At 37.7% G+C, this 19,592-nt stretch overlaps 1 protein-coding gene across 3 annotated transcripts in view; it reads left to right on the top strand.

The window, feature by feature from the left end:
- The first annotated feature begins 3,267 nt into the window (after nucleotides 1–3,267).
- Nucleotides 3,268–19,592, top strand: part of GAS2L3 (growth arrest specific 2 like 3) — a 38,732-nt gene continuing 22,407 nt past the window's right edge. Inside the window, exons 1-2 of one of the 3 annotated variants that reach the window (XM_027591722.2) lie at nucleotides 3,349–3,457; nucleotides 17,245–17,292. In XM_027591722.2, the coding sequence (XP_027447523.2) occupies nucleotides 17,269–17,292 (24 nt within the window). In that variant the 5' untranslated portion in view covers nucleotides 3,349–3,457; nucleotides 17,245–17,268. Of the gene's footprint in view, nucleotides 3,458–17,244; nucleotides 17,293–19,592 lie in introns of all 3 variants that reach the window. The other 2 variants (XM_027591723.2, XM_027591724.2) reach the window with 2 other exon arrangements.

Genomic DNA, 19,592 nt, shown 5'->3' with positions numbered 1-19,592 from the left:
AAATCTAGAAAAATGTTGCTACAGCCGATGTAAGAAAAATTACTGCCTGTGTTCTTTTCAAGGATTCTTATGATTTTGGGTCTCCCATTTAAGCCCTTAATCCATTTTGAGTTTATTTTTGTAACTACGGTATATTTTAAGCAATAGAGCATTCTTGCAGGGCTGTGAAAAAGCCAAATCATATTTCAACATCCAAGAGGTATATGATTTTGAGAGGCTCTTCTATTTGATTAGTCAGATAAGTGATTACTCCTAATGTAACAACTTAAAATTTAGATTTCCAAGCACGGTGCTTTCTTAAAGTGGGGGCACATCTTCACAATTCTGGCAAAGTCATAAATAATAGACTTTATCATTTGATGAAAACAGACCGGTGAAGCTTGCTCTGAATGTTGCAACCATGGCAATTTCAAGTAAAGTAAGAACCTCTAAAATATAGCTATTAACCTAAGCACCAATTAGAATATCTACACATGAAAGTAGATTTCACTTCATTAGGTAGAACCCTCAATTACTAATTGTAGTGTTAAAATCAAGATAGGTGGGATGGTGAGTGCACTTAGGGAGTGAGGTACTAACTGGGAACTAAAATGGTACTAACTGGGAAATAAAAATGAGGTTAAGAAAGCAACAAGAGAACTTTCTTTTTATACAGAAGGGAAAAGCAACAAGAATCAAAGAATTTAGAAGGGAACTCCTCACCCAATGTACACATCTAACCAGTGAGGGATATGGGCTTAAAGAGAAGTGATTTGCTTAGATTTTTTGATTGCAGATTCACTTTCCTCCTGTCTTGTATCTTTATAAGGTACAGAAGTTACCAAGACAAACTACATAGACAATGAGAATAAAAAGAAAGCATAAAATACCCTGCTGTCGAAGTTTCAGTAAATGGTTTAGAAATATTAAGTGGGATGTGTGTGTGTGTGTGTGTGTGTGTGAGAGAGAGAGAGAGAGCTACAGAGTGTTTATGTACATATATAAGTATAGCATACTTTCAAATTTTAATAAGTGGTATTCAAATGCTTAGGCACATAGTATGCATGTAAGAAAAAATTGTTAATGACTCATCAAACAACTCTTAAAGTTCTGTAGAGAAGTGTACAGATTTTGATATTAGTACTCAATAAGTCCAATTTAAAGCTACTACTCCACTTGGAAATTTGGCTACATGAAGTAACATGACAAATTGTCCTTAGTTTTAAACAGAAACACTATAAAACATACATTTATTTGAACAATAGGTGAAAATTGATCTATTGTAGTCAAGGGCACCAAAGGGTTCTGGGATCAATTCAGTAAAAAAGAAGGCCCACTGTAGGGCATCAGGTTCAATTACCACTTACATGTCAAGTTTTGGATGACCATCTTACCCCCCTACCCCAGAATGTAAGCTCTGTGAGAACAGGACCCTTTGTGCTAGGATAGTCTGGTGTGGGGCAAGTACTTGTTGAATTAACTTCTCAAATATCTATCTCCTGCACCAACCAATTAAACCCCTTCTGAGCACCTCTACCTGCATGTTCCTCTCACACTTCAACCTGAACACACCCCACACCAAAGTGCAGTTTTCTTTCCCCATGGTTGTTTTCCCTGTGTTTCTTAGATTGGCACCATTATGACATGATTACTAAGTCCAGTAAGTCAGCGTCTTAGGTATCTCCAGAGGCCTCTTCCTCTCCATCCCTTTTGAATTAGTTTAGGTAATTGTTAACTTTTAGTTTTCGGAATTGTCGCCAGTCTCACTCTGTTTTTCAAAAATCCTTGGAAATTGTTTTTTTTCTCTAAAACATACCATCATATCATTCCCTTTTTATAACCAATCCCGAATGACTGCAAGGAAAATTTTAAACTCCTCAGCACCTACCAGACCTTTCATCTGTGCCTATTCTTCCAGTCTGATCTATCTCCCAATTCCTAATCTTCAGTCATTCAAACCTACTATTCCCAGAACATCCAGGTGCTCTCATGTCTGGAACCATGTGTTCTCTTTGCCTGGAAAGCACTCCTTATCCCCCATTATCCTTGCTCTTGTTAGATTCCTAATCATCCTTCAAAACTCAGCTCCTTTCAAACCTCTGACCACCACCTACAAGACTGTTAGGTGTTCCCTCCTTTTCAGACCTCCATTGAGCCTTTACCATGCTGAGCACTTTGAAGGCAGGGACTGTCTTCTTCATTTTAGTCCCTCAGCAAACCAGCAGCAGGACCTCCTCATTTTTTTTTTTTGTTTTTTTTTTAAGGATTTTATTTATTTGACAGAGAGAGCAAGAACAAACAGGGGGAGCAGCAGAGGAAGAGGGAGAAGCAGGTTCCCCGCTGAACAGGGGGTCCCATGCGGGGCTCCATCCCAGGACTTTAGGATCAGGACCTGAGCTGAAGGCAGACACTTAAGGACTGAGCCACCCCGTTGCCCCGTTCCTGATTGTTTTTGATGAGTGAAGGAAGGAATAAATTCTAGAGAGAGAACATCATTCCAGATCAACGCCTTCATTTTACAGATGGAAAACTGAGGACCAGAGAGGTGATATGATCCGATAAACTCGAGCTAAGAGGAAAGGGTCTGGACCTCCAGGCTTTTGGCCACTGATTTCCGCCCCCACTATTAACAAGTCACATTGCAGTTACAGTTATAAGAGACCTATTTATTGCTACCTTGAAGTCCAGTCTCTGCTCTATTTCAACCCTCCGAGCTAGTAAGCGTCCCTCATTGTGATGAGGTTAATTTTTTACCACCCCCCCAACCCCTTCTCGTGTGTTTCCTGAAGTAACAGCCAACATCCTCTGTTTGCTTCCAGTTGTGGCCCGCAGCTACAGGATACTCTCCATCTTTCAACACCAACCCTCACAGGAAGAGGGACCTTTGTCGGGAAGGTTTCTCCGTAGGACTCCCATTCCTACTGGGTGACAGTTTGTCTCCGGAAACCGTGGCGCCCGCAGTACAGCCAGATCTCCAGTGGTTTACGGTTGGGAGGGGCTCTTAACAGATCTGGGTAAGACTCAGGGCAACAGCCTTGAACTCCACCCTGCAACTCTCCAGGATGCTCACAGGCGACGTTGATTCACCTCTTCTGCCTATCGGGACAAATATCGGGGCTGTTGAGGTTGCCGAGGGGCCAGTTGGGGGGGACCTGCTCCGTGACCAAGCCACTTCGCTTTTCCGTTAAAAGCGGGCTTGGGCACCAGACTTGGGAGACTCCAAGCGGTGGAAGGCGGGGCGCACCCGGCTGACTGAGACGCGCGCGCGGGTCGCGTGCTCCCGGCGGCCTGGGGCGGGGCCTCCAGCCACGCCCTCCCTCCGCCTGCTGATTGGTCCTTTCGAAACAGGCGGCGAACCGCGGCGAGCTCTGAGACCCAGGCGGAGGCGGCGGCAGTTGGTCAGGGGCGTGCCAGCTTCGCACAGATTGAACCGAGATGTCACCCTGAAGGGAGAAGTGACCATCCCGCGCCAGGGCGGGTGAGTACTTCCCTGTTTGCCTTCTATTTTCCTTGCGAGCCTTTCCTCGCCTTCTTGGGGCTGCCGCGCCTCAGTCTGCGGGCTCGAGGACCCCCGGAGCTCCGCCGAGTCGAAGCGCTGGTTTGGTTGGGTCTCCGAGCTGCGGGATCCAAGACGCTCTGCGATTGGCTCGCCGCGTGAGCCGCGTCCTCTGATTGGTCCCTGGGGCTGGCAAGGTGAAGTTTTGCCTGCCCTCTCCAGCCCACCTTGGTGCGGTGCGAGGGGCAACAGGTGTGCAGGGGCGGGGGACGGCAGGTGCGACCTAGTAGCTTGGGGAAGAGGTGTCGAGCCGTTACTGGTCTGCTTTACAAACGAGAGGAAGATCAGAGCCTGAAGCTAGTTGAAGGTCTCCAGGGGCACCCTTATCCCCAAGCGCCGAGCACATAGAGGGTCACTTGATTACTCAACACCATCCTTTGGAAGAATTAATGAAGTCACTGACCTTGGAAAGAGAACAACACAGACGGTCATTTTGCCCTCTGGCGAAGTTTACAGACTCTTCCTTGTTTGTTCTCTCCAGTCCAGGCAGGGCTCTGCTTTCCCAGCTGCTCCCCTTAGTTTGGAGGGCTGCCTTGGGGGTGTATTGAAAAAGAAAGGGAAGGCTTGTAGATTGCCTTGGAAATCTGGGGAAACTTTTGGAAGGTGTCCTTCCTCACGCAGTCACTCCTGGTTCCTAACTAATCTTTTCAAATTGAATTTTATGGATTTAAGAGTGCTTTGTGGTATGCATGGCGGAGTTGCTGATCCAGTTCTTAAGAGATGTTTTTTTTGCAGGCCCAGTCCAAGTCACTTTGGGTTTTGTTTTGCTCGTGTGAAGAGCGCTAATAACTACTTTATCAGAAAGATAAGCAGTTGGTGAACTGCTATAAGATCACCTTTCTTGGCACTTAAATTATTAGGAATTGGAATTCTAGTCACCTCAGGTTTTCTTTGGGAGGAGATTGGGTTGGATTTGAATGAAAAAGTGGAAACTGGTGAGAATCTTCTAGCATAGATTCTGATACAAGTTGTCTGATTTATGTGTTTCAAAAATTCATTAACAGCTTTGGATAGTAGGTGTCTGCTATTTTGACGTTATTGAATTAAAAGTAATATTTCTTTTTAGCATGGCAAAATTGCTAAATATGCAGGCTCTGAAATCAGGCTTTACCATGGGTATGACCTTAGGCAAGTTATTTAATCTTTGTAAGCCTAAATTTCCTAATCTGTAAAAGAAGGTTAATAATAGTTCCTACCTTATCAATGGGAGGATTGCCGTGAGGATTAAATGAAATAATCCATGTAAATAGTTTAGTACAGTGCCTGACATATAGCTGTTATTATTTCTATGCTGTTTAATTTAGATTAAAAGTTTCAAGCTACACTCAACGGCCTGAGAGGCACAGGAGGTAAAGGTAGTGCCAGAGGCAGTGATGAGTTCTTAATTTATTGATCAATTTAATACCTGTAAGCACTAAAAATAGTAACTGTTGCTATTTATCAAACACATTATTACCTAGACATTGCAGGTACGTGTTTTAGGTGCTTTAGTTACATTAATGTTAAACCTCTTAGTAATCCTGTAATGTAGTTGGTGTGGAAACTGAAGCTCAGAAAAAGCAAATAACCTACTAAGTCTACTCGGAATTCAGTCCACCCCCTTTTTTTGTGTGTCACACTGCCCTTCATTTATATTCCTGGCATTACGTAACTTCTCCGCGCAGAGTTGTTTGTATGGCCCAGATTCATTTCTGCCATGGATATAGTTTTATTTTTGAATACTTCATTAATAAAAAAATAGTAAGAAATAATTTGTGATGGTAGATCAAAGTGTGTGATAAGAGAAGAATGTCAGCAACATACATGCTATTACTAAAAACTAAATGAGTCTAATGGTGTTTGGAGAATTGACCAGTTCAGAAGTAATGTTTCCTAATTTGTATTTTCCCATTTAGCTTTGGTGTATTCACTATATTTTTACTATGCAGCACTCTTCTATTATTTTTTCCCCCTGTAAATCTCAAGTTTGGAGTTAAGAAAGTTCAGTTATTTCAATAATTTTTCTCAAGCCAACTGTTGAGGAGGAAAGTAAGGGATTAAGGTTAATATGTATTGTTATAGTTTACTTTCAGTAACATGTCTGTGTTCATGTGTTTTACTTTCTTCTTATTACCTATTGCTTTCTATACTTTGATATCAGATACACCTTTACATACCTAATGAACCATGTGATATACATAGAATTTGAGAAAATAGGAAACTTGAGTCTGTCAGTAAGTTTATCTCACTTCCAGTTTCACAATTTTTAATTGAAATTTAAAGGCCATAAAGAAATGCCTCAGGAGGCAAGATAAGGCAGTCATTGCATTTGTATTTCTTTAGTGTTTCTCCTTCTAAAAACACAAAACATTTTCTCGTGTTATTACATTGTTGCATAGTAGGTTGTTTTAACAGAAAGTTGCCATTTATTTTATCAATAAATTACGAATTTCCAAAGAACTAGGATGTAATAAAATGTAGCATATGCACTAAACGTTAATTTCGTCTTTGATGTTGAAAGCATCTTAGGAATTTATAGTACTATGACCATCAGTCATATGATAGATATTGCTGAAGTGCTGACAGAGATTTCTGCATATTATCACACAACATATACTTTTCTGTAACAGTGTACAATTAACTATGTTTGAAGAGCTCACTCTATATAGTTTCAAACATAATGACTTTTCTTTTGATAGATGACTTGTTACTATTTTGGATTCTAAAAATAAAATTGGCTGTTGAAAAACTTGTTTGCGTTCAGAAATTTTTTTTGTACCCTCCCTCCCCCAATTTAGAAAACATTGTGATCCCAGTAACATAATTATACATACTGTTCTGCAGATTGATTTTGGTCACATAACATCTTTTCATATCGGTAGATATAGCTCTTATTTTTTCAAGTCGCTGAATGAATCCACTGAATGTATGACAACTTATTTGAGCAGTTTCCTGTTAATAGATGCTTTACGTTGTTTTTACATTTCTTTATATTAGTGTTTGTGTATGGGTATGTTTTCCATAGAGTCTTTTAGTTTATCATATATAAAGGTAAACTGATTTTAAGTTCTTTAAAAATTTTATGATAAACGAATTGTTCTATTGAACATGAAATTAAGTTATTCAGGTTGAATCTCTACAAAACATTGCAGGAGGAAAATTTCAAATAGAAAAGCAAAGACTCCCAACAAATGAATAGTCTTTATAATTTTGCAAATAACGTGATGTTTTTATGAAGCTGTAAGAATCTTATTTCTTTCTCTTGAAAATCTTTATCTGCTTTGGAAGCTGCTTTTTCCTTAAATGAGTATACCACAGATTTACTTCATTATTGTGTCATATTCCCTTTAGTGATAAATGCAACATTTATTGTATTTAGGAGTAATTCTGGTACTAATTTTAGCACTAATTTCTACCCAGTAGAAGAAATGGAGAATGTTACCTCCAGAAGGTTCTTATTTTAGAAAGTGTAGAATAAAATAAAAGCATATATTGCTATGTAACCTAAATTAGGGAGGGAGTTTGGGAAGTGTTTTTTAGAGGAATTGAATCTGAAGATAGGTAGGAATGAGTCTGGAAGAAAGGAGGCGGAAGATTGTTGCATGTAGATAGATCATCAGGTGCAAAGTCCCAGAGATGAGAGAGCATGCTCGAAGGGTCTAAAAGAAGTTCAGTATGGCTGGAGTGTGAGGATCAAAAGAGGCTAGAGGGGATCTATCAGGCTTTGTTAGCTTTGTTGAGGAGTTGGGTCTTTATCCTGAAGGAATTGGAGGGTCATTAAGGGTTTTAAGTAGGGAAGGAGAAAGGTGTCCTCAGGTGAGGGTTTGTGAAGGCTCATCTGGCTGCAGCACATGAAGAGCAGGCTGGAGGCTTGCAAAGCTGGAGAAAAGGTGACTGGTTGGAAGCTGTTTCAGTAAACCTAGAGTGAGGGGTGATGGTGGTTTGAACTAGAGGGGTGGCCATAGATATTGAAGAGAAAATTTAGAGGTAGAAGCAACAAGATGTCACTGTTTTGACAGAGGGATGCAAGGAGGCGGTAGAGGCATGGGAGAGGAAGGAATCAAGGATGACCTATTTAACTTGGTGAATGTTGGTGCTATTCCCTGAAATAGTAAACACAGGAAGCCTTTGTAAATATTTAAATGAATAAATGATCTCAGTTATACAAAGGCAGGGCCATTTGATGATGGAGAACACATAGCACAATGGGTTTTACCTATAAATTTTGCATTTTTTGTTTGGGTTTATTTATGTTTTAGCATACTATATAAACTGGTGCCATTTTTCTTGTTGCTTCACTATATTGGACTCACTCTATCTTCCAGTCATGTTCTGGATGCATATCACTTTCTCGGGGCCAAATGTCTTGACCCTCTGGGCACAGCTTCCTGTGTATTACTTTCTTATTACTGCTGTAACAAATTGCCACAAACTTAGTGGTTGAAAACAACACAGATTTATTATCTTATGGTTTGGGAGGTCACAAATCTAAAATGAGCTAAAAAAAAAAAAGATATTATCAGGGCTTCCTTCTTTCTGGAGGCTCCAAAGGAAGTCCATTTCTTTCCCTTTTCCAGCTTTGAAGGACCTGTGTTCCTTTGGGCTCCTTCCTCCACCTTCAAGGCTGGCAGTGACACAACTCAGATCTGTTTCTCTGCTTCTCACATCATTCTCTGACTTTTCTGCATCCCTCTTTTTAAAAAATGTATTTGTTTTTATTGAGATACAATTAACATATCACATTATATTAGTTTCAGATGTACAACGTACATGATTTGATATTTGTATATATTGTAAAATGATCACCATAATAAATCTAGCTAGCATCCATCCCCATACAGAGTTATAATTTTTTTCTTGTGATGAGGACCTTGAAGATCTATTCTCTTAGCAGCTTTCAAATGTGCAATACAGTATTATTAACTATAGTCACCATACTATACACGACATCCCCATGACTCATAAACTGTAGGTTTGTACCCTTTGAACCCCTTCACCCATTTTGCCCACCCCCTAGTTCCCACCTCTGGCAGCTGCCAATCTCTTCTCTTTAATCTATCAGCTGGGTTGGTTGGTTTGTTTAGATTCCACATAATTGAGATCATACAGTATTTGTCTTTCCCTGTCTGACTTACTTCACTTAGCATAATGCCCTTAAGGTCTGTCTTTGTTGTCACAAATGGCAAGATTTCATTCTTTTTTATGGCTGAGTAATATTCTATTGTATTCATCTTTACCCATTCATCCATCAGTGGACACTTAGGCTGTTTCTGTATCTTGGTTATTGTAAACAATGCTGTAGTGAACATGGGGATGCATATAGCTTTTCAAATTAGTGTTTTTATTTTTTTTTTGAATAAATACCCAGAAGTAGAATTGCTGGATCGTATGGTAGTTCTGTTTTTCATTTTTTGAGGAACCTCCATACTGTTTTTTCATGGTAGCTGCACCAATTTACATTCCCATCAATAGTGCATGAGGTTTCTCTTTTCTCTACATCCTCACCAATACTTGCTATTTCTTGTCTTTTTATCTTTTAAAGATTTTATTTATTTATTTGACAGAGACATAGCAAGAGAGGGAATACAAGCAGGGGGAGTGGGAGAGGGGGAAGCAGGCTTCCTTCCCAGCAGGGAGCCCGATGCGGGTCTTGATCCCAGGACCCTGGTATCATGACCTGAGCCGAAGGCAGATGCTTAACAACTGAGCCACCCAGGCGCCCCTATTTCTTGTCTTTTTGATAATAGTCATTCTGACCGGTGTAAGGTGATATCTCATTGTGGTTTTGATTTGCATTGCCTTGATGATTAGTGATTTTGAGGGTCTTTTCATGTGTCTGTTGGCCATCCGTATGTCTTCTTTTGACAAATATCTATTCAGGTCCTCTGTTCATTTTTTAATCAGATTGTTTGTTTTGCTATTGAGTTGAGTTGGATATTAACACCTTATCAGGTATATGATATGCAAATATTTTCTCCCATTCTGTAGGTTGCCTTTTCATTTTGTTGATGGTTTACTTTGCTGTGCATCAGCTTTTTAGTTTGTATAGTCTCACTTATTTATTTTGGCTTTTGTTGCCTTTGCCTTGGGAGTCAGATCCAAAAGTCATCTCCAAGACTGATGTTAAGGAGCTTACCACTTATGTTTTCTTCTAGGAGTTTTATGGTTTCAGGTCTTACAGTCAAATTCAAGTCTTTAATCCATTTGAGTTAATTTTTGTGTAGGGTATAAGATAGTGGTCCAGTTTCATTCTTTTGCATGTGGTTGTCCAGTTTTCCCAACACCGTTTATTGAAGGGACTGTCCATTCACTCTAATATATTTTAGGCTCCTTTGTTATAAATTCACCATAAATGTGTGGGTTTATTTCTGGGTTCTCTAATTTGCTCCATTGATTTATGTATCTGTTTTCATGCCAGTACCATACTGTGTGTTTTTAAAGATTTTATTTATTTATTTTTTGAGAGAGAGAGAGGGAGAGAGAGAGTGAGAGAGCATGAGTGAGGGGGTGGGGCAGAGGGAGAGGGAGAAGCAGACTCCCTTCTGAGCAGGGAGCCTGACATGGGGCTCCATCCCAGGATCCCAGGATCATGACCTGAGCCGAAGGCAGGCACTTAACAGACTGAGCCACCCAGGCACCCCTGTTTTGTTTTGTTTTGTTTTTATGGAAGTATATGTAATACACAATGTTACATTAGTTTCAGGTGTACAACATAGTGTTTCCACAAGTCTATACGTTATGCTATGTTCACCACAAGTGTAGCTACCCCATACTGTTTTGATTATTACAGTTTTATAATATAGTTTGAAAACAGGGAGAGTGATGCCTCTAGATTTGTTCTTCTTCCTTAAGATTGCTTTGGTTATTTGGGGTTTTATGGTTACATATAAATTTTAGGATTGTTCTGTTCTGTTTCTGTGAAAAATGCCATTGGACTCTTGAGAGGGATGGCTTTGAATCTGTAGATGGCTTTGAGTAATATGGATACTTTTAACAATATTGATTCTTCCAGTTTAAGAACTTGGAATATCTTTTCATATATTTGCATCTTCTTCAACTTCTTTCATCAATGTCTTATAATTTTCAGTTAGTATAGGTCTTTTACCTCCTTGATTAAATTTATTCCCAGGTGTTTTATTCTTTTTGATGCAACTCTAAATGGGATTATTTTCTTAATTTCTCTTTCTGATAATTTGTTTTTAGTGTCTAGAAACAACAGATTTCTATGTATTGATTTTTAAATCCTGCAACTTTACTGAATTCATTTATTAGTTCTAAGAGTTTTTTGGTGGTCTTTAGGGTGTTTTATATATAATATCATGTAATATGCAAATAGTGTCAGTTTTACTTCTTCCTTTCCAATTTGGATACTTTTCTTTTTCTTGTCTAATTGTTTTGGCTATGACTGCCAAATACTATGTTGCATAAAAGTGAGAGTAGGCATCCATGTCTTGTTCTTGATCTTAGAGGAAAGATATTCAGCTTTTGACCATATGATGTTAGCTGTGGGCTTGTCATATATGGCCTTTATTATGTCGAGTTCTGTTCCCTCTATACCCACTCTGTTGAGAATTTGTCTCATAAATTGATGTTGAATTTTGTTAAATGCTATTTCTATATCTATTGAGATGATCATATGATTTTTATTTTGTTAACATGGTATACCATGTTGATTGATTTGTGGGTGTTGAACCATCCTTGCATTTCTGAAGTAAATCCCACTTGATCATGGTATATGATCCCTTTAATGTATTGTTGAATTCAGTTTGCTGATATTTTGTTGAGGATTTTTGCATCTATGTTCATCAGGGATTTTGGCCTCTGCATCCCTCTTATAGAGACTCTTGTGAATTCATTTGACCTACCAAGATAATCTCTCATCCCATTGAGTCTTTAATTTACTCAGTCTGAAATGCCCATTTTGCCCACAAAGGTAGCATATTCACAGGTCCTGGGGATTAGGATGTAAATATTTTGGGGAACCATTATTCTGTCTACCACAAATAGAGTTTATTTAAGATGTGATAAAAACGTACTTGTCCACTGAGGCACACAAATTCCTGAGTAGCACATTGTGTCCAGAATCCATGCCCCTTGGCAAAGCTATTCTGTCCTTTTCACTTGGACCCTCCACCTATACACCATTCTTAGTTATTTTTTTTCTTTGTGATTCCTTTGGTTATCAGGCATCTCACTTGACCTGCTGGTAAAGGTACCACACAGTACAGTAACCACTGTACATATTCCACCTTGGACATGCTGGGTGAGAGGCAAAATCATTTATCAATTCATGTCACATAATAAATAAAAATAATAAAGAATACCAAAAAAATGTCTCGCAGTAGATACTTGTCTACTATATAGCTGCTTCCAAGCTCCTGTCACATTTTATTCCACAGCAGAAACACTGTGAAGAAGGTAGACAACCCAGTTTTCCCTAGAGATTTTGGTATTTCTCCTACCAAAAGTGTTTCCTAAACTTTAGGTTTGAATACTTCTTTTAATACTGCTTCCAGCAGCAGTCCAGGAACTTAAAATATAGTTGGCAAAGCAATGTACAGAAATAACAGAAAATGGTATGAAACAGTGTAAAGGCAAGTGATTGGGGAAATCACTATGTGAATTTAAGAGCTAAAGATAGAATCAGAAGTAATTCAGGCCAGTCAGGAAGGGCTACTGGGAGGAGGTACATCAAACAAATTATAAGCCTGGGTTAGTTGAGATAATGAAGAATCTTTTCAACTATTCTTTCTCTATCTCCTGTGCTAACTCCTTCTCTCATGTCTAAATTTTAGATTTTCTCAGGACTTGTTCTTAGGCCCTTATCACTGCTCTCTCCATTTCTTTCTCAGATGATCTCATTCTTCTCAATGGCTTTACCTTCCAAGTATTTGCTGACAATTTCTACCTCCTCTTGAACTTTCTTCTCAGCTCTAGATTGTTATTACCTACTGCCAGACAGACACTTCCACTTGGATGTCTTTAAAGGTTTCCCAAATTAAACATGACCAAAACACAGCACTTTTGACCTATCAGTACTGTGTTCCCTGCCTTGATTTGTTCATACTTGTATCATCCTCAGCTCAGTAAAGGCTCCCACTATGTATTTACTCAACTGCTTAAGCCAGAAACCTGGGAGTCATACTTGACATTTTACTCTGCCCTTACATCCCTCCCTTTCACCGCTCCTCTCTAACCATTATCAGGTCTTGGTTCTGACTGCAGTGGATATAAACTCCATCCCCTTCTCTCGAGTGGAGACATTGTCTGTGTTCTAGCTCAGTCACCATCGTTTGTCACCGAGCTACTGCAGTCCTGCAGATTTCCTAACTCTTCCTCTGCCAGGCTCCTTTCCACCTCTTTTCCTGTGTGCTCCCATTTCCTATATGGTCTCACTGTTTCTACCCTCTCTGTGTCTCCTTCTTTCATTGTTTCCCCTGGTTTTTTTACCCACATCTCTATCCACTCCCCTTTCTGTTTCCTTCCCCCTTTCTCTGTTAAACCCATCACTATTTCACTGTCGTGTTCCTCTCTCCCCCTCAAAGAGCTCTTTTGAAACTCAGAATTACATTGTCTCTCCCTTGGTTAAAGTTCTCCCATGGCTTCTCACTGCACCTAGAATAAAACGTAATTTCCTCAGCAGGCCTAGTGTGATGGGGCTGCTGCCTAATTTTTCAGTCCCCTCCTAAGCCACACATTGTCCAAGCTGCAGCCATACCTGCTTCTTTCAGTTCTAGGAATGTGCCACATTCCTCAGAGTCTTCGCAGAAATTATTCTCTGTACTTAGAACTCTTCCTCTCATTCCCTAATTCCTACCATTCTTTAAATTCATGTTTTCCCTTTAGTAAAACCATTTCTAATCATTCAGTCTAAGTCTAAAATAGGCCCCTGCTGTTTCCTTCCCTGTTCTTTCCTTCAAAGTAAAATTATCATGATTTAACACTGTGTATTCATTTGTGTGGCTGCTTTTTAAAATTTTCCCGACTGGTGTATTAGTTCCATAAGGGCAGTCACACGTCCTTTACGTTCACTACTGTGTCTCTTGGCTGTGGTGCTAGTTCATTAAAGAGGAAGAGTAAATGCTTGTTGAATCAATGAATGAGTGTACACCCCATGGAAAAGCATACAGCCTGAACAATGATGTAGCCACAGAAATGAACAAAACTGAAGGAGGACAACAAGGAGACAGGCTGAATGGAGCAAAGGGCCAATGTTAGATAAGTTCCTGAAGACTTGTATTCTAGCAAAGAGAACTGTGAGTCACAAATTCCTATCTGAGTATCCTTCCCATGATGACATGGCTATTTGAAAGCTTTTGCTTTCACTTATAACTATATTTATTTGTCTGTTAGTAAAAGAAGCTTCCCATATTATGTTTAATGATTTCTGGGTATTATTAGCTTTATCACTTTTTAATTTGATAAGTTATATTAAATGAACTATAATTATGTCTCATCATAGTATTAATCATACCAACTCATTTAAGTGGTAGTTATATGTCAGGTACTTCATGGGTATCATCTCATATAATCTTTATAATACCACATGAAGGAGGTGGTGGTATCTCATTTTACAGATGAGAACACTGAGAATCAGAAAAGTTAAGCACCCCAAGGTCATATAGCTAATATGCTAGACCTGGAATTCAAACCAGATGTGTCTGCTACTTTCTACTACCATAGCTGGTACCTTTTAAAGTACACATTTTAGTACACATTTAAAAAATGAAATATCTTCGGTATAGCTATAGCATTTCCATTTTCCCTATTAGGCAATTAGGAAATATTTAACCGAAAATTTTAAAGTTAAGAAAGTACCGCCCCCACCCCGAACAAATCAGAGAGGATATCTTCTTCAGTTGTTTTAATAAATGAAGCATTAAAAAATGATGAAATGGTTTTTGACATACAGAAAGGCGTACAGACTAGTATAATAACACCTGTGTTCTCACCATTTATCTTGAAATAAAATCTTATCAGTACAGTTGAAAGCCTTCTGTGCATTCCTTCCCAGTCTCATCTTCCTCCCTCTCCTCAGCAATAAGCATTGTTCACTATCCCAATTTTGGCATGTATCGTATCCCTGCAGTTTATGTATTTTGGCAATAATCTGGTGTCTGAGTGCTAAATGTGGTATGGTGGCAGTTAATGTCATTATTTATCTGAAAAAACTTACCGTGTTTCTTGGCCTTTTTGCCATTCTTTTCCAAACTCCCCCCTGATTTGTACTAGGAATGCTCTATGCCACCTTATGCTCTCCCATAATATCTTTTAATGTGGGTGGGGGATAAAAATGTACTCAGTTTCAAAACCTACAGCTATGGGAAAAAGGATCCGTTCAACAGGTTGGCATTTTCCTGCATTATGATCTGAAGTCAAATTGGTATGAAGAGGCTAACCATAAATGATCTTGAAGATCTCATGACTGAATCTTTTCTAGGATGAGTGGGTTAGGTCCAAATCCTGTTCAGTTTCAGGTGGATGAGTGAGTGCCTTCTGTGTTTCTGTTTTCCTCAGATTTTAAAAGCTTAGTACTCTTCCTTTAAGATCTCCGTATAAACTCCTGGTCTTGTGAATGATTCCCAGCAGGGTTACAGTATAGTTTAGTCACATGATAGGTCTTTTTGCCCAAATCTAAGGGAAAAGACTTCCTCAAGTTGGCAAAGAATTGAAATATGCTCCTCCCAAAAGAGAGACAAAAGCAAAACAAAGTAAAGGCAATGATTTGCTGATTAAGATGCACCTCCAAAAATGAAGTGTTGCTGATTCAGCATAATTGGTTTATGTGAGAAAAATAGAAACTGAGACTTTTAGGGAAATAGGTAGTAACAAAATGAGTGAGAGGCAAGAATTGTGGTTGTGATGCAGACTTGGGGTAACTATAGAATAGATGCTACTCTTGGAATTAAATGCCCGAGAACACAAAAATGGTTTAGAAAAAGAATAGTAAATGACTAGAAAATATCAATAACTGGCTCTATGGGACACGATGAGTACTCATTAATTAATTGATTCACTGATACAATCTCATCAGTTTATAGAAATTTCCCAATAAAAGCATATATTTGCATATGTGATAGTTTTTCATATATGAAGATACATTATAGCTTATCTGAGTATGATTTCATTAGAAAATTTCTTTTTAAAGGTAATTCAGATGGTTATATTTTTGTCATCTTAAAAGTAGTTCTTTGCATTACACAAGAAGAATGCTTTGAAAAATATGTATATAAAAGACTCTTCTGCTAAAGTTCAAGTGACTGAAGGTTGTGCACAAATTCTTCATTTCTTTCATAAAACCAATTTTGTTGCATTTTCCATAAAAAGTGCAACTATTAAACATTCTTATGATAGCTTCTTTGTGAATGTGTCACTGTTCTTATTTTGCACATGCCTTATAATTTAGGCCTTCTTTTGTTTTGGGTTGGCAGTTCCAACTGTTAAAGCTCTTGTCTGATTATGTGGGACTCCTTATTTTAATGGGAGCAGCTTCTTTGCTGCATTTTTAAAAAATGGTCTCGGAAGCTTCTTACTGTGGATCTTTGTTGAGGACAAAGGATTATTTATGCTAAAGGAAAATGTATTCCCCACTGAATTAGCTCGTGGGAAGCATAACAAGCTCATTAGTAATGCTCAATTGTACTTTGGCCTTTTGCTATGGTAGAGAGAAGGAAAAATGACATCAAAAAGGACATTCTGCTGTCCTTTGCCTTCCCGCAAAGAAAACGTGATGTAATATTAGACTTTTCAGTTAGATTTAGCTCAAGTTCAACTTTGGTACCAGAGGAAATGTTCCTGAAAGGAAAGTGGTGTGTGTAGTTGGTACTGTGCCTGAGGTATGTTGGTATAACTTAGAGGAGAAAGTAACTTTTCCTTGGAAATTGACAGCATTTATAGACCATTTTTATTTTTTTCTTATAATGTTTTAATGGTGGTTTATAATAAAAAATAGACTAGTGTATTATGCTGCTATAAGCAATCAAAAATCCTAGGTTTTATATAGTCTCTATTATTCTGAGTGGTTTTAAACTCTTCACCTTTTTTCCCATCTAAAAATACATTAAATGATTGTATTAATCTAATTAATTAAAATTGTATTTTTTTCTATAGATTTCAAAAATAGTACTTTGGAGTTAAAATTGCTGTTTCATTTTTTTTGTCTGTAGTACCTTATGGAGAAAATAGCTTATGAAAAATTATTATGGAGGGCACTGAGTATTGTTTTATAAAGTTGATGTCTGTCTTTATTACCTTGTTGTCTGGCAGAAGAAGCTAATGGCTAAGCTTAGCTTAGTCCAGATGAACTTATATGATCTCTTTGTAAAAATCAGATGAGAGATGATTGACTTCAGTTGTTGTGCTGTTGGTGTTTGCATTATAGTTTATAGTATGTTTACAGGGGAAAATTTGGGGAGACTTTTATATGTGCTAAGTTTTATTGTCAGTTTTATTTTTCTAGCCAGATGCTTCAAGAATTACCTTGATATTTGTGCCAGAAACTACATATTAAATGTGTTTCAGGTTTTCCTCTTTCAAATGAGGAGTACTTTCATAAGTGAGAAGCTAGGAGTGATTATTGAATTCTCCTACAGTCACACTATTCCAAATAGAAGAAAAAGTTTTAGGTTTTCAGTCAAATAGGAGACTAAAGCAGATTCCTTGTAATTTGGGGGCTTAGGGAGTAGGAACACTACCATTATTTGCATATTAATGTTTTGTTCTATTTTCAGAAAAGCAATTTCATTTCAATATAGATGACCATGCAACCTGCAATTCAAGTAAGTATTTTTCTTGGAAAAATATGTATCTAAATTATGAGATAATAATTATGTGAGATTATATAAAATTATAATAATTAGTAGAATACTAAAATTATCCCAAAATGTTTTTACTGTACTAGTTCTTTTAAGCATCAAATTTTAATAACCGGAATTACTATATTTTAACTTTCTAGTCCTGAAAAGATTTTAATTTTAAGCTTTCATTTATACAAATTATTTATGAGTCAAAAATTCCTTAGAATTGGTGAGTCCATCTTACTTTTACTACCCTGGGAAGAGAATTGGAACATTTTATAGTTTTCCTCTCCTTACAATTTAGTATGTATTTGTAATTAAAAGAGCTCTCAATGAAAACAATTATAAATTATTTATTTTAGATAATTATGCCTGTGCCCAGTAATGCCTATAAATGACCAGGCATTAAAACTTAAAATTTAAAGTGTTTTTTTTTGTTGTTGTTGTTTGTTTTTTGGTGAGGGGAGGCAAGATGGAGATAGACAAACCAGAATAATTTTACATTTGAATGATTTCCAGAATTGGTATTTGCTATATTATTCTTATATTCTTTCAAAAGTTTTCTTTTGATATAACTAGAGTATGCTTGAATCTTAAAGATAAAAATCACATTGATATTCTACCTATAAAGATACAAGCAGTTGATAATATAATTTGCCTTGCCAAGTGAGACCTTTAGAATCAATCAGTTCTGGTTCTAGTTCTGCCACTCCGATTGTGAGATTCTGGCAATTTATTTTACCTCTGCTTCCTCACCTCCAAGGTGAGGTCATTGTTGAGGAAATCAATGGAATCAGTGAGAGAACATGAGCAAAGTCCCTACTAGAATGTATGTTGCATAGTAGACACTTCAGAAGTTTGGTTGTATCATTGATATAACAAAACTCTCCACATTATGAAACTGGAGATTATACCTGTGTCATGAAAGTCTTCCTTCCTTCCTTCCTTTCTTTGTTTCTTTTGAAAGAAGGCTTATCAAGATGACAGTGAGTGAAGACTAAAGATAATTTATTTATCAAATGTTAACAACAATTCTGAATATGATCCTGCTTATACTCCCTCCTATGTGTGCTATGCAGCTATATCCTGTACTCTATTAATAAAGAGTTCTATTATGCTCTTTTCCTTTTGGGACTTGGGAGCCCATGGCAGTCTCCCAGAAGGTCTTGTTCTTGCTCTTTGGGTCCTCTCAAATCCACAATGAGTATGCTCAAAACTCCTTTATTACTCAAAACCATTTTTTATCTGATTATTTCTATTTGTCCTCTTTTTATCTAAGTCTCAGAAATGTCATCAGTTTCATGTTAATTATATTTTCTTGATTCTTTATAGGGTGCCTTTTAAATTGCTGCATTGACCGTGTTTTTCTCATTCTGCCCTAATGCCATTAATATTTTAACTTGGTGACTTTCTTCATAGTTTTGTTTTATAGTTCCATGAAACCTTCTCTGATCTAGAGTCTACAGATCCACCTTTTTTAATTCTTCTCCAAGAGTACTCTTGACATCTGGTCATGGACGTTTTTGCTTCTCTCCCTGATGAGTGTGAAACTTTGTAGGATTTTTACCTCTTTCTCTGCTGATTATATTAGACAATTATGTAGTTTTTCATAAGTGCCTTGTAGAGAGGAGACATCCAATAGACATCCAATATCAGTTGATTTCTTATTAATTTAATACATTGAGATCTTCCTTGCCCCTCTTTTTTTTTTTTTTGTATCTTTCATTCTGATTAGTAAATAAACATACAGTCTAAAAATCAATGAACAATAGTTCCTGATCTCTTTTGGGTCATACATAGTCCCCTTTGGGAATCTGACAAAAAGCTATGAACTAAGAAAAAGCCCATTTGTATATAGGCATAAAATTTTGCCTAATTGTAAGTTAAGTTTATGTACGTACTCAAGTTCATCTATAGACTGCTTGTGGATTAAGAATCTTTGCAAATGACAGCTTTCACATGTTTGAGAACAACTTTTATATATGCAGTTTTTGCTATTAATATCTAACTTTTAACAACATTAATATGCTATTGACTAGCCCAGGTTATTATAGCCCAGGTTTTGTTGGCAAGAGTAGGAGAATCCAAGTACTCTTTTCCCTAACGTGACAAGAAATTGGAATGGCTTCTGTTAATGTTAGCTTCTCCATTTTCACGCATGATTTTTTTCCAAAACCACCCTTCTAACTATATCACATCTTTCCTTGACAAACATCTGCTACTGCTGTGCCTTTTTTCAACTCAGCCAAATGGTTAAAAGACAAATAATATTCTATTGGCTA

The sequence above is a fragment of the Zalophus californianus genome, chromosome 9, assembly GCF_009762305.2.
Source record: "Zalophus californianus isolate mZalCal1 chromosome 9, mZalCal1.pri.v2, whole genome shotgun sequence".
NCBI classification, from domain to species: domain Eukaryota; kingdom Metazoa; phylum Chordata; class Mammalia; order Carnivora; family Otariidae; genus Zalophus; species Zalophus californianus.
Note: the sequence above shows the minus strand (reverse complement) of the source record. Positions and strands in the feature narration are given on the sequence as shown.